The sequence below is a fragment of the Papaver somniferum genome, chromosome 7 (genome assembly GCF_003573695.1).
Source record: "Papaver somniferum cultivar HN1 chromosome 7, ASM357369v1, whole genome shotgun sequence".
In the NCBI taxonomy this organism is placed as follows: domain Eukaryota; kingdom Viridiplantae; phylum Streptophyta; class Magnoliopsida; order Ranunculales; family Papaveraceae; genus Papaver; species Papaver somniferum.
The window spans coordinates 92,798,164-92,814,126 of record NC_039364.1 but is presented as its reverse complement, the minus strand read 5'-3'; the positions used below and the strand labels follow the sequence as shown (position 1 = coordinate 92,814,126).

General features: G+C 33.2%; 1 protein-coding gene across 1 annotated transcript; it reads right to left on the bottom strand.

Annotated features, from left to right (window-relative positions):
• Window positions 1–261: 261 nt before the first annotated feature.
• On the bottom strand, window positions 262–3,239 carry LOC113294912. The gene is made up of 6 exons (XM_026543283.1): window positions 2,759–3,239; window positions 2,038–2,494; window positions 1,943–1,946; window positions 1,105–1,828; window positions 768–816; window positions 262–598 (listed from the first exon to the last, which is right to left on the bottom strand). The coding sequence occupies exons 1-6, from the start codon at window positions 3,237–3,239 to the stop codon at window positions 262–264; spliced, it is 2,052 nt and encodes a 683-aa protein (XP_026399068.1).
• Window positions 3,240–15,963: the final 12,724 nt, after the last annotated feature.

Below are 15,963 nucleotides of genomic sequence, written 5' to 3'. Positions count from 1 at the left end.
AAGGTCCACCCTTGAAGCATTTTATCACCTTCGTTTGGGAGAGTTAATTTCAAAAGAGTCTTGTTTGAGCCCTACTTTTTCTTTTTTGATACTAAAGAAATTTCATTGATAAAACCTCAAAATTACGGGATATCATTCTTCACCATAATTGATAAGTATTCTGGAAAGTTATCTAATAACCGAAAAGTTGTATCTTCCGATCTAACTTTTTTAGCTAGCTTATGAGCTACATTATTTCCTAGTGTTAACAGACTTACAAAATCAAAACTGATTATTTCTAAATTTATTCTTAATAACTTGGAGAAGAGTTTGATTATACCAATGAACTTGTAGTTCTTCATCAGTTATAGATTTTACTAGTATTTCACAATACATCTCAAAGATGACCTTTGTTAATCCCAATTCCTCCATCCAATCCACTGCTTGTTCCATTTCTTTGCATTCTTCCACTTCCTCAGTAAAGCTTTTCCCTTTAGCTCCTAGGCAGTCCCCTGCATGATTACGAATAATTAGTCCAACACTCCCTTTTTTTGTGTTAAAGGTATAGGAACCATCTATGTTAACTTTCACAAAATCCTTTTCTGGTGGCCTACAAATCCTATTATGCAGAACATTATTGACAGAATTACTATGAACAGTAGATAGATTAGTGCATTGAAAAAGCAGATGATTAATTCTACCAACAGTTGTTTGCACATTAGGTTTTTTATTCCATAAAAATAATCAGACATCTATCTTTTCAGATATGCCAAATAGTACTCATATACCTGCAAACAAGAGATTCTTCAGCTAAACAAAAACCAGGAATGTTAGAATCTGAAGAGTATAACCAATTTACAACTCAATGTTCAAAATCACTATACTTCTAAATCATAGCATCAATATTAATGTTCATAGCAAACCAGATTGCTCTGGAGTAGCTACTTTCCATGAATAACTGATTCATACTTTCCTCAGTTTCCTTACAGAAGCAACATTGAGTATCTATGCCAGTTTTGTATCTGGCAATCCTAGTTCTAATTGGAACGATCTTTTTGAGACATTTCCACACAAACAACTGAACCCTATGTGGATTTTTTATTTTCCACAAATGTTTTCAAACACCTGTTGGGATAATACTACCAACAACAACAACAGAATTCACTTCATCAAAACAAATAGTATTATAGGCACTTTTAACTGAAAAATTGTCTTTTCTATCATGACACCAAATCAAAGTATCTTTACTTGTAGGAGGAATTATCATACTTAAAATTAAATTGGCACAATCATGAGAAAAGAGAGCATTTATAATATTTTCATTCCATTGTCTAGTACCTGACAAGAATAGATCACAAACAAAAGTATAATTTTCATAACTAGAAGATCCCACAACTGGGCTATTAAGACCTATAACCCAATTATCTAGCCAAATATTAATCTTGGTACCACTTTTAACAGGTGCGCTATTAAGACCTATAACCCAATTATCTAGCCAAATATTAATCTTGGTACCACTTTTAACTAACCATCTAGCATGTTTTTGAACAACTTCAAGTCCAGAATAAATGCTTCTCCATAACCAAGAACAATCATCCTTAAGTTTATCTAGGTGAAGTATATTATCATTCTTATAATATTTAGCTTTAAGAACCTTATAACAAAGGGTGTCTTCTTCGTTGCAGGCTTTCCAAGCAACCTTAGACAGTAAAGCAGTATTTAGGTTTTCCAAATTTCGAAAACGTAAGCCACCAAGAGCCTTAGGAATTCGTAGCTTATCCCATCCTATAAAGTAAATGCCTTTACCACTACCATCCTTTCCCCGCCAGAAATTGTCTCTAGATAGAATCTAATTGAGTAATAGTATTCTTAGGTATTTTAAAAACACCCATTTGATGGGTAGGAAGAGCATTAAGAACATGCTTAACCATTGTGGACCTACCAGCATAGTTCATGTTCTTACCTTTCTAGGGAATCAATCTAGAGTTAAAACTTTGTATAATAGGTTTGAAAGCATTTGTTTTATCTCTACCTAACAAAAGAGTAACTCCAAGGTACTTGTCTGAATCTTTCATTTCTGTCATGTCAAGAGCATTAAATAGAGCAATTCTAGTAGCATGACTAATGTTATTACTAAAGTAAACACTAGACTTACGAAAATTAAGCATTTGACCTGAATATTTACCAAAAAGAGAGAGAGTATCCAGAATACCTGCAACATTATGCATATCTGCTTTGGTGAAAATTAGAATATCATCTGCAAAAAGGAGATGAGTGATGGCAGGGGCATTCCTAGCAGCTTTGTCACCAACAATAACATGATTAGAAGAAGCATGGATAATAAATCTATATAAATAATCCTTAGTAATGATAAATAGATAAGGGGATAGAGGATCCCCGTGTCTTAAACCTCTAGTAGGGCTATACTCAGAAGTTGGCGAACCATTGAGTAAAATAGAAATTTTTGTAGTAGAAACACATTGTTCAATGTACTTACAAAATTTCTTAGGGGAACCTACTTTTTTAAGCATTCCAAGAAGAAATGGTCACTCTAGCCTATCAAAAGCTTTGGAAAGATCCAATTTTACAGCCATTGATCCACTAGACCCTTCCTTATGTTTCATAGTATGTATCATTCATGTGCTATGATTATATTATCTTGAATAGATCTACCAGGAACAAAAGCAGATTGATAAGGAGAAGCAATTTTTCTTAAGATGCGGTTTGATTCTATTTGCTAAAATTTTTGAAATTATTTTATAGATTGTATTACATAAACCTATAGGTCTAAAATTAACAGGTTGTTTAGCAACATCAGTTTTAGAAATCAAAGAAAGATAAGTTTTATTGAATTTTCTAGGCATGTTACCAGTAGTAAAGAAACTCTGAACAGCTTGTACCACATCATTACCTACAATAGTCCAATTAGCTTGATAAAAACCAGCTTGAAAGCCATCTGACCCTGGAGAACTCCAAGAGGCCATATTCTTAATTTTATTAAGAATATCTTCAGTAGTAGGTATTTTAGTAAAAGACTCAAAAAGATCATCAGTGTTAACAGTTGGTATAGTATCAAAAATATCATTAGGAATATATTGTAAAGAAGAACAGCTAACAGAACTAAAATGGGAAACAAGAATGTTAGCTATATCATCTCTACTATCATACCAATGACCATCATTATCATAAATATAATCAATATTTTTCCTACACATCCTTCTATTAGCTAGAGTGTGAAAATACGTAGAGTTATTATCCATATCTATGATGAATTTTTCTCCAGATTTTTGCTTATAGAAGTCAGTTTTGTTACCAAACTAGAATTCAAGATGTTTATTAATTTCAGATAGTCTGTCATACTGGTCACTAGAGATTGGTTCATTCTGTATAGTAAGAAGTTTATCCTGCAAGAAATTTATATTCCAGTAGGAAAGTCTTTTCCTAGTTATGTGATACTTTTCATTCAACTGGTGAGCAGGAGAACCTAGAGTATTAGAATTCCAGGCAATCTCAAGTTGGTTTTTAAAAGCAGCATGCTTAATCCACATTTCAAAGAATTTAAAAGGTCTCCATAAAGTTCTCATTGTTTGCTTAGTGTTCAGCATGATAGGACAATGGTCAGAGCCAGCTTGAACTAGATGATATAATTTGGAACTAGGAAATTCATTACACCACTGTTGATTTCCCAAAGCCATATCAATTCTAGATCTTCTAATCCAAGAACCTACATTTCTAGTCCAGATAAAGTCTTTACCTATATATCCTAAGTCCAACAGACCACATTCATTGATTTTATTTTGAACAAATCTATCATCCTAGGAAAAGGAAGTACTTACTACCAAACTGTGAAGGTGCACATTCAAATCTCCTATGACAATCCAAGGCTGCATAAGATTTTCAGTAATTCTACTTAAAAAAATCCCATTGAAGTTTCTTATTATCTGAATAAGTCGAGCCATACATAAAAGAGATCAGAACATCAGTTTTAGCAGGATGGAGGTTAGTGACAACATTGATAATGTTATGAGAAACATCTTGTACTTCACATTTAATACCATCTTTCCACATCAAAAGAAAACCTCCAGCTAGACCTACTCTATCAATGCAAGTAAAGTTGCAATAACAAAGGGTTTTAGCAAAACTAATCATACTATTTTTATTTATTTTTGTTTCAGATAAGAACAAAAAATCAGGAGATTGCTTTCTAATCAAAACAAATAGTTGATCTTTTGTAAATTTTTGTGCTAAGCCCTGCACATTCCAAGCAAGAATCTTCATAGTATTACTAAGAAATTTAAAGCAGAAAGAAAGTTGTAAAAAAGTAGGATTTTGTATGTATACCTAATTGGAGACTCTGACACAATCATTCATGGGATCAGTAACTATTGCAGCTGATTCCTCTGATACCATCATAGAGAATTGTTGAAGATCCATATTAGTAGAGTCAGTTCCTTGCATGATTGCAGAAGGTTGAATATGAATATTGTGAGGGTTCATTGAAGGTTCAGCATTAAGAGTAGAGTTTCTCATTCTTTTGACATTTCTTGATTCTTCCATATTTTCTTCCTCAGCTAACTCTTCTTCCATTGCTATGGAAGGATTACTTTCTTCTTTTCCAGTATTTGCTTCACTCTTCTTTTAGAAACTCTTCATATTCAGCAGCAGAGAGAGAATCCAAACATATCAAGTGAGAAGTATACTCACAAGTTTCTTAATTATGATCAATCACAAAACATTTTGGACAAATATTTTTGGGCTGGAGTTCCGAATGATATCTGATCCATACATCCTCCTCAGTTAAGGTTTTCCACCAACCACCTCTATGAAGAGGTTTGCTCACCTCCATTTCTATTCTTGCTTTCACAGTATTGCCATCACGAGGCCTACAGTTCTTTGGTTTGGTTGAAATCTTTTTTCCAATAAACCCAATGACTTCATCTATCATAGCTACATTCATATTCTCCAACTTCAAATATTTGAATTGTGCTGAGAAGATCTGCTTATCAAAGACATAATCTTTCAGAGGTATATACTTATAGTATTTTTGTACATGAAAGAGGACACCATCAATCAACCAAGGTCCGTCAGCTATCACTTCATCTCTTTCAGCTTCATTATTCAATCTGACTAGCAGCAGATTTTGACCCATAATTTTGACCTCCTTGTTTCTGTATTTTCCCCACAGAGAATTAATTTATGATCTTATAACTCTCATCTTCATTTTTGTCTTCTCCATTAGTTTCCCAAGTACTCCATATTCCCATTGCCCTGCAGCTTCATTGACCATCTGAGAAGTTACCATTGTTCTTCTTGAGATAGCAGACATATCAATATTTGCATTTCTTAGCTGTCTGGATAGTTGGTTGATACGATCACCTTAAGTTGAAGACATGATTATTTCTATAAGATTGATAAGTCTGAAGTTTTCAGTAGAATGAGAGATGTTTTGTGAGTCTTCAATCTTTGAGAAAGTCTTTATATACCAATGGTTCTTGAGGAATTGATTGCAGATAAACAATAAATCGATCAAGTATCTTGTGCTTTGGGAAACCCTAGATTCTATAGGATATGGGAGTGCAACAGTATTTAGTTTGTTACCACAATTAGTTCAATAATATCAGAGAAAATAACTTAGGAATTTTGAATAATATGGTAACAAATTATGAAACTGATTACTGCTAGATTGATTGCTGATTTTTAGGAATATGATTGACTGAGAATTGAGAGCCAATTTTTTTTGAACTTTTCTAATGAGTTTACTGTGTTGAATCGGATAATGGGACTTGAAAAACTCCATGTGAAGATCTAAAGACGATGAATACAGAAGATTATAGGTAAGATGTATATAAGAGTGCTTACTTGAATCGTATGATTGATTTATTGAATTTCTGTGAATGGATGAATGATAATAACCTCTTGAACTACTAATTTGGACCATCAACACAACGAAGATGGTTAGCACCATTGCTGGCCACACCACTGTTATTATCCGAGCTGTAATATTCATACTGCTTCCACCACTGGTTTACCCACAAATGATTGATCAGAGATCTGTAAAATTAGCAAATCATTAGCAAATTTGAATCAGAATATGAAAAATCTATTTTTATCCATAAAAGGATCTTAAAGACTTTAAATGGTTTGTTAACACAATCATGTATTAAAATCGAGAGAAAGATAAAATTTTAATCATAAAACTAAAGAAAAGTTTATTAAGAATCAAGTAAATTAAGATTTCAAAAGCCGATTTTCGGAGTGAGTTGACCCGACAATCGCCCGATCCTCAGAGCTCGCAAATGTCGCTTGTCTTATGGCTAGTTTGAGCCCTACTTTGTATCTGATCGTCACGAGTGTTAAATTTTAAATTTAATGCCGAAGAAAGCAGCACCAGATTACTAGGGAGGGGGTACCAAATCCCATATAGGATGAATATGGGATTTGGCACCCTCCCCAGTAATATGATACCCCTATTAGCAATGTAGATCAAATCATGGTCGTTGTAATCAATGAGCACATACACCTTCAGATCTTTTGATTCCGGATTTAAGGGATGATGCAAGGAGAAGGGCTTTTCCTCGTTTTGTAAAGCCCGTTTAGGTTGTGTTTAATACTCCCTCCGTACCACATGTATAGATGGAGGGGATCAATTCTCTTAGATTAAGAAAGTACATTGAATTCATAATTATTAATGTTTTTTCATGTTTTATCCTTTGTCCTGTTGATAACACAATTATCTATGTACCATGAACAAGGGTATGTGTGGAAATATTCATCTTGGAAATAGTATTCCGCCTATTTAATGGGACAAGAAAATTTCAAAATTTCACCTATAAATTAGGTACAAAAAGAGTATTTCTCTTACAAAAAAAAGATTTTAATTTAGTGAATTTTTTTGTGTCGAATCATGAGTGCTAAATTCTTAATTTATTGTCAGAACATTAGGTTTTCATCATTTAAATATGAGTGTGATTTTGTGCACCATGAATCCTTTTTTTTATTGCTAATTACCAATAATCCATCATTAACCAGGGGTGCATATTCCTCATATCCTTATAGATTACTAGTGAGGACACATGTGCGATGCACATGCTTGAATTGACTTATTAAGCAATATCAAATTTGAAAGCAATGAAATTTTTTACGCAAAATAAAAATTTGTTATTGTTATTTATATTCTTTACGTAGATAATTCAAAGATCTATTCAAATATATAAACTTTATAAAAATCCGGTGTATATTTTGAAAGATGTTAAGTTTTTAAAATATTTGATTTATTTTTAAAATAATGGCATTTCTATAAATATGTACGTTTCTAATGGATTTTTTAATATGGTGTTATTTAATATACATTTCTACCCTTAATTTTTATTGAAATTACATGATACAATATAGCTTACTAATTAAAATGAGGACAACTTAGTAATTTAAGGGGTTTCCTACCAAAAATGCCTCTTTTCTTCGTTATATTAATATTAGTAAGAACACATGTGCGATGCACATGCTTGAATTTGTCTCATTCAACAATATGAAATTTGAAATTAGAGAAATCTTTTGAGTAAAACAAAATTTTAATATTCTTATTTGTACTCGTTACGTAGGTAATTCAAATAACTTTTTAAACATATAAAATTTTATAAAAATCCGGTATATACTCCAAAGGATGTTAAGTTTTTAAGTTTTTTTTTAACTATTTTTAGAACAATGGCATTTCTGTAAATATGAACATATTTATTTAATATACGTTTTTGACGATTTATTTTTGTTGAATTTACATGAGATAATAGAGCTTATTAATTTAAATGAGGACAACTTGGTAATTTTGGGGGTCTCCTATCAAAAATACCTCTTTTCTTTATATTAGTATATACACTCCGTAAGATTTTCTTATGTTGAGTCAATGCGAGTAAAATTGCATCTTTGTTCGTAACTTGCGCTGAGATTAATTTATGTCGATGCTTAGGATACAAATCCATATGATTTGTTAATGTCCGACAAAATCCTTCTTTTTCATAAAGCAAGATCACTCATGTTCTCTTGGGAATGACATCAAATGGGGGAGAGTTCTTAAATGAACTTGTGCTTAATTACTATATCTTTGTGGGGTGTGTGATTGTGGAAATTAAAGGGGATGCTTGTACCTTAAATCTCCTAGATGAGCGCTAAGTATTTCTTACTATGTGATATCATCTAAATAAAGTTTATATGTAAACACCTTGGAATCCTGAAGTATCTTTTGGTTGTATTCATTACGATCCCACGATTTTAATACCTTTGCCAATTTTATTGACAAAAAGGGGGAGAATTATTTAGTAGTTTCGCACTACATACATATGGTTCAAGGATCATTATGTAAGGGGGAGTGTATCAATAATCTATAGGTTTCACCTATTATGCAAAAGATGTAAGTATTGATTAAGAGGGAGAAACATATCACTGTAGTATTACTTCAAAGTTGTGATACAATTGAGCTTGGAGAAGATAATAATATTATGTTTCTGTATAACGACAATTGAGAATATTTGTTTTCAAAGTTGTTATCACTACGGCTTTTCAACAACAACGATGTTGAGTTGAACACGTTCAAAATCATTGCAACTTGAAGTAATATAGAATTCAAGGAGGATTCGAGGAGTTTTTAAAGCTTTATATTTTTTATCCATATGTATTGATAGTTTTGTCACTAAAATTGACAAAGGGGGAGATTGTTACGGAATTTCTCGGTCGAACTCATAAGTGTTCTTATCTCAAGCTTGTTGTCAAATTTAGTTGTCAAAACTATATCTTGATTTCTAGTCTACAATTAGTTAAGTCTCAGATTATGATAGAAATGTAGTTGAGAAACGGGCATCGCGGAAGTTATCATCTTTTATCCATATGTATTGATAGTTTTGTCACTAAAATTAACAAAGGGGGAGATTGTTAGAGCATTGCTTGGTCGAACGCACAAGTGTTGCTATCTCAAGCTTGTTGCCAAATTTAGTTATCAAAAGTATATCTTGATTTCTAGTCTACAATTAGTTAAGTCTTGGATTAGGATAGAAGTGTAGTTGAGAAACGGACGTCGCGACAGTTATCATTGCGTTCTACCATTTGAAGGCGAAGATCAATCGAAGCTTTTGGAAAACTTCTTCAAAAAAAGGTAAGTGAAGAATGAACCACCTATTTCTCAAGTTATATTCATCTTTCTATCTATGAGATGATGCCGCATAACTAATAAGACTATCATGCATATACACGAATTTCGAGTCAAGTTTATCTTGGTAATTAGTTCTCGAAATATAATGACTAAGCATAATGAACATTTGTTCATACTTGATGAATTTCGGTTAAGGACAATTTATTGTTCGCAATCAAAATGATGATTCAAGTTTTATCATCCGAAATAGCCTGAAACAGTGATATGTGTCATTGATGTTATTCGGGAATGTTTCAAATCGATTTAGAGATAAATATAGAACTAATGTAGATTCGGATATAAGACAGTGTTATCAGTCTTACAAACTGGAAAACTGTTAAATGTCTGAAGCTGTATTACATGTACTCATACACGAAATGGAGTAGTTATATGTCGACAAGCAGATTTTTGGTAGGCATATCCTTATGCACATCCTGTAAAAATCTGTTAACTGGTGAACCAGATCGGTACGCATACCCGTATGCAAACCGAAAAGGAACTTTGGTCATGGAACCAGTTTGGTATCCATATCGGTACACGTATCAAAAAAGTTCTGTGTTCCGGAACTCGATTTGTGTATCCATATCGGTACGCATACCAAAATAGTTATGTGGACTCCAGAACCGGTTATAGTCTTAAGGTACACATACCTAAATAGTCTTAAGGTACACATATCTAAATAGTTATGTGAACTCCGTAATTTGGTTGTGCTTAATCGTATACAAACCGGTACACGAACGACTATGGTATTTGTACTTTGTACATCTACTAACCATGTCGATTATTTTCAAATGCAAGTTATTTCTACAAGATAATTAACATTTGATCAAATCTCTAAAAACACTATAGACTTATTTGATTACATGATTGTGACTCAAGGTTAAAGTCTTAAGTATTTATGAAAATGAATATTAAGCTTATAAGTTCAAATCGGCTAGTTTCGGCTAACCACCTTGAACATAGTCTTTACACATGGTTCGGTTACGGTTTCACTTAACCAGAGTGTATATATTGTATATGTAAATCAGATTCAAAGATTCATCTAACGGTGGATATTTTTTTCTTGGTTCCAAAGTTATCTTAGCTTAAACCTAAAGCAACCTATGCTTTGAATGTCTGTAAAAGGGGAACTTCAAGCAACTAGGATTTTTGAATCCCGGCATTACTTTTTTTTGGTGTGTCCTAGTTGTTTTAGAGTCGTCCTCTTCCTAAAACCCTTTTAGGGTTTAGCGACTACAAAGACTTCATTGGGATTCATGCAACCAGGTCCAGTTATCTTTTATCTTGATAACTCGAGTATCCTGATCTTGATCGATTGTTGAGTTGCTCACTTGATCAAGATATATAGTAACCATCAAAGTTATCTTAGTCTCAGACTTTGTTGATTCCACAAGTTTTATACTTGTGAAGTGAATAATAATCTAGGCTGCACTCCGGGTTGTATTAATCCAGATTTTGAGGTTAGATAGACTTTGTCTGTTGCTATCGATTTTCATCACCTTGATCAAACTTTTTGATCGCAAAGAAAATCACATATAGGCTTATCTTTGGGAGAGAGATTGGTTTAAAGTCTTCAATTTAGTTGAAGCAACTCTTAATTGGTGTGACATCAGTTAAGGGAATCAATTGCGCGGAGTCCTGCTGGGATTCAAGAGGCGTAAGGAAAGCGACTGTAACTGAAATGCTATGAGGGTTTAATTTGGTCTCAACTACATTCAGTCCAAAGTTAATTGGTAGTAGGCTAGTGTCTGTAGCGGATTAATACAGTTTGGTGTTCAATTTGGACTAGGTCTCGGGGTTTTTCTGCTTTTCGGTTTCCTCGTTAACAAAACTTCTGACATTTGTGTTATTTATTTTACGCATTATATTGTTTATCTTTATAATTGAAATATCACAGGTTGTGCGTTAATCAATCATAGTAGATACATCCGAGCTTGTTTGTCAATACGACTTGATTGATTCTTGGACATTGGTCTTTGGTACCGTCCAAGTAATCTCTTTGTAATTAGGTTCACGGACTTGGTTCTGTAAACGTTCTAATTGCAAGAGTTAAAGAGATATAAGCTCGCTATATAATTCATTGATTGAGGTTCATTAAGTTGAACTCTCGGAATTGTATTGGGTTTAGTCCATACGGATTGCCTAAGAAAAAGTTGGTGGTGTATTTTGGTACCCCCCGCGTTTTCAATAAGTTAAGATAGGTTCTACCTTGTCATCTTACATTGGTCATCCAAAAGATATTCAATAAAGAACCATACCAATACATTCATTGATTTTCTTTCGATTACGAAACAAGTTCGTATATGTACTTCCTTTAAACAAATGTTATAAAACATTATTTCCTAGGATAAAATCAACACCTATAACTTACACATAATCAAGTAACTAAATGCAAAGATTATGTTGATGTCGTATTTATGAAGTTCCAACAGATAAGTGTTTATACTTCGTAACTCAATTAATTCCTTGACACTTTGATTATAATAACATGATCAAGTATAACCACTAGAGTATTATATATATATATACAACTTCACATGTTATGTTTTTAATATAATCCGACTTGAAAGATACGTTAGGAATGGAAACAAGATCAAGTCAATATTACTAACCTCAAGTGGAAGGATGATGTCCTCGTTGTCGTCGTTAATAATTCACATTCTTTAGGTCTTCGGAGTAATACTTGTAGGTCTCAACATTCCTAGACTTTCTAGAATAACCTAAACGAAGTTGACTCTAGTATTTAATCAAGCGACTCTAGATGAGTTTTGATACTAAAATATGACAACCAAACTTGACATACCAATGCTTGGTGAGTTCAACCGAGTTATGCTCTAACAGCACCCCTTTGGGAAAATGTGCTCATTCGTTCCAATTTTAATTTCAGTTATGCGAAGAAATGGTGCACGTGAAGACATCAATTTCGACAGCTTAAACTTTCAGCAAATGAAAGATGTTTATTTATTTTTTGTATATGTATTCTTCATTTGTTTGTAAAACAACACATTATTATATTTATATCACTCGAGAGATTTTTTTTGTATAATATCAGAGTGTATTGGTTTGTTTTGGGATTAGCTTACGTAATTAATCTAGTTTTGATGCTTCAATTAAGTGGTAATCCTATTAGCTAAGTAGGCGATTAAGTTGTGGCGTCACAGTAACATTCTTGATTCACATTCAAGGATTTCCTTAGACAGGCATCTGTAGGTGTTGCGAAGAACCAAAGACCTTTTGTTGGTTGTTGACCAACAGAAAGCATGGGACTTTGAGATTCGACCGAACATGAACTTTCTACGTCAGTTCAAGAAAGTGTCTATCTATGTAATTTCAATATTTGAGTTTTGGCAAGAAAATTATGAGACAACGTCTTTATGGTTGTTTTACAAATTTTTTCTTTGGTATGACTTGGCAGATAACATATTGACATTAAGAAAAGTCGCTTGTAATCTGTCACTTAATGACAAAAAAAACTTCTTTTATCAACCTTGTATTGGGCACCACTCAAAATCTTTTAAGTTAATGAATGTTTTTTTAGTATATAAAAATAAACCAGTGTTTCAAATACAAAATGGTTGGTATACCATCATAGAAACCTTACAAATGGCATGGCATTCAGATGACAGCCATCCAAAAATGGCTCATCACTCTTCTTTTCACGATAGGTTTTTTTTTTTTTTTTTGTAAATGCATCCGGTTTCCGCTAGGTTGTTCTTTTCATGCTTCCTTAAGAATATTATTTTTTTAAATAGATCATAATCTTTTTTTTTATTAAAGAAAAAAAATCACAATCAATCTCTTTTTTTCTTCTTCTTTTTTTAACAAAGAAGAGTCTTATATTACAGAGGAAAACTTGTTACATCAGAGTTTATGAAGGGAATTAACAAGTCAGGTGGTTGGTACCACCATTCCCCACATAAGTCAAGTCTTCTAGCTGCTTTAGCAAGAGCATCTGCAGTTTTATTACAAGCTTTATGAACAAACACACAAGACCAAAGAGGATTAATGTTACATATATTGATACATTTGTTAAGAAGAGGCATACTTTACCAATGAGAAAGAGCAGATTGTTGTTGTAGAACAGAACTGTTACTAAGGTTATCTGTTTCAAAGATAACATGAGTCCACCCATTTGCTGCATCCATTTGCATAGACTCTAGCATTGACCAAGCTTCAGCTTGTTGGACATTTATGACTCTTCTTACTTTCCCCCTTCCCATAACACATGCTCCTGCAGAAGTTCTTGTTATAATCCCAATACCAGCTAATAAGGAATTACGATTAAACGAAGCATCAATGTTAATCTTCAAAACTGTAAAGGAGGTGGTTTCCAAGTAAGATTCAAGTTGATAGAATTTCTAAGGGAGATACGATGATTATCATATGTATGATCTAAATGATGATATGCAATATAAGATCTTACTTGATGAATGGCAGAGTTATGATTGGGTGTTATATTACTAAAGATTGTTCTACATCTATTTTTCCAGATAAGGTGCATAATGCAGGCTGCTAAGTGAATAGAATTTTGAGTAGGGTGAATAGATATATCAGCCTCCTTGTCTTGCCAGCTGTGAATCCAAGAAAGGATTGTAGCATGCTGCATAACAGAAGAAAATTGATGAGGAAAAAACATCTGTCAAATTTTTTGAGAGAAAGGACAGTGAAGCAACATGTGATTCAAATCTTCAACTTGGTTCAAATTGCAAAGCACACAGTGTTGATCAACAACATTTATGTGTTTAAAAATTCTAGCTTTGACAGGAACAACATCATGGATAACTTTACACATAAAAATCTGATACTTGTATGGCATTTTCATCTTCCAGAAGGTTAACCAAAAACTAGGAGATAATCCCATTGAAATATCTGATCTCATATCTTTTTCACTAAGCATTTTATAGGTTGAAGCAGTGGTAAACATTCCAGTTGTTTTAAAAGGCCACACTAGTTTATCTTCTTCTTCTAATTGAATAGGGATAGTTAGGATCGAATTCACCTGAGTTGGAGAGAGAAGTTGTCTAAGAAGTAGAACATTCCACTGACCAGAGTCGATGTCAATAAGTTCCGAAACCCATTGGTAATCATGAACATTCAAGTCATCCCATTGCTGAATTGAAGATTCCAAAGAAGGAATCCAATTAGCTGTCCATATGTTGATGTGGTTTCCTTTACCAACCTGCCATTTAGCATTCTGTATAATGATTTGAATACCTAAACAAATTCTCTATCATGTCCAACTAGAGTTAATGTGTGCTGGTGGAGGAAAAAACCTGAGATCATTATGAGGGAAATGGTTACCTTTTAGAACTTTTGCCCATAAGGCCTCTTGATTTTGCAGTAATTGCCAAGCCAATTTCGCCGAAAAATCTAAATTGTAATTGGTCAAATTTTTAAGACCTAACCCACCAAGTCTTTTAAGCAGATGTAACATATCCCATAAGATAAAATGTTGTGTATGACTGTTGTTGAAATTGTTCCACCAGTAGCTTCTCTGAATCTTGTCCATTTGTTGGATAGTTGAATCTGGTAACTTAAAAACTTGCATTTGGTACATTCCCATTGAACTGAGAACAACATTTACCTGAGTGGTTTTTCCGGCTTGATTGGTAATTTTACTCTGCCAACCTTGTAACCTGTTGTTCATGTTATCAATAATGCCTTGACAATTATTTTGTCTTGATCTATGTAATAAAAGAGGTATTCCCAAATATTTTTCACCAAGACCCATTACTTTCATGTTAAGTATACCAGAAATATTAGAATTTTGATTATTAGAAGTATGCTTACCAAAAAATATGGTTGACTTATGCATATTGATAACCTGACCCGAAGCTTGGCCAAAAGTACAAAGTAAATGTTGAAGATGCACCATATGATAAGAAGCAGCTTGAAAGAACAATAAACAATCATCTGCAAAAAACTAATGATTGATATCTGGACAATGTTGGTTAATTTTTATACCCTTAAGATGACCTGAATCAACATTATGCTGTAAAAGTATTGAAAAGGCTTCCATAATGAACAAAAATAAAATATGGAGACAAAGGGTCTCCCTGACGAAGGCCACGAATCGGGGAAAAAGTGGAACTAGGACTACCATTGATAAGTAGCGAAATATTGGTTGTAGAAATACACTGCTCAATCATAGTAATCCAGTCATTATGAAAACCCAACTGCCTAAAAATAGAAAGCAGAAAAGACCATTCAACCCTGTCGAAAGCTTTCGACATGTATAATTTCAAACCTACAAGAGCCTGATTAATCTTTTTAAGTTTCATACTGTGCAAAATTTCATGAGCAATAATGATATTGTCATGGATGTGTCTACCAGAAACAAAGGCAGTTTGAGTAGGTGAAATAAGATCAGAAAGGAGAGGTTTCAAACGGTTAGCTAAAATTTTTGAAATTATTTCATAACTAACGTTACAAAGGCTAATAGGTCGATAATCTGCTGGAGTTTGAGGATATTGAATTTTGGGAATTAGCACTTGATAAGTATGGTTTATGGCTTTGAACATATGTTTGTGGGTAAAAAAGTGAGTAACCATAGAAATTACCTCGTCGCCAACAATATCCCAACATTGCTGATAAAAAGCTGCTTGAAACCCATCATTTCCTGGATATGCCCAAGGTCTGATCTGAAAAACTGCATCCTTTATTTCTTGAGCATCAGGTATATGGATAAGAGAATCATTCTAAGCTGGAGAAATAGATGAAGAAAAAGCTGCAAAATATCCTGGCTAGGTTGAGGGTTAGAAGTATTAGATATATCCACAAAGTGCTTAAGAAAAATATCTTCAATATCA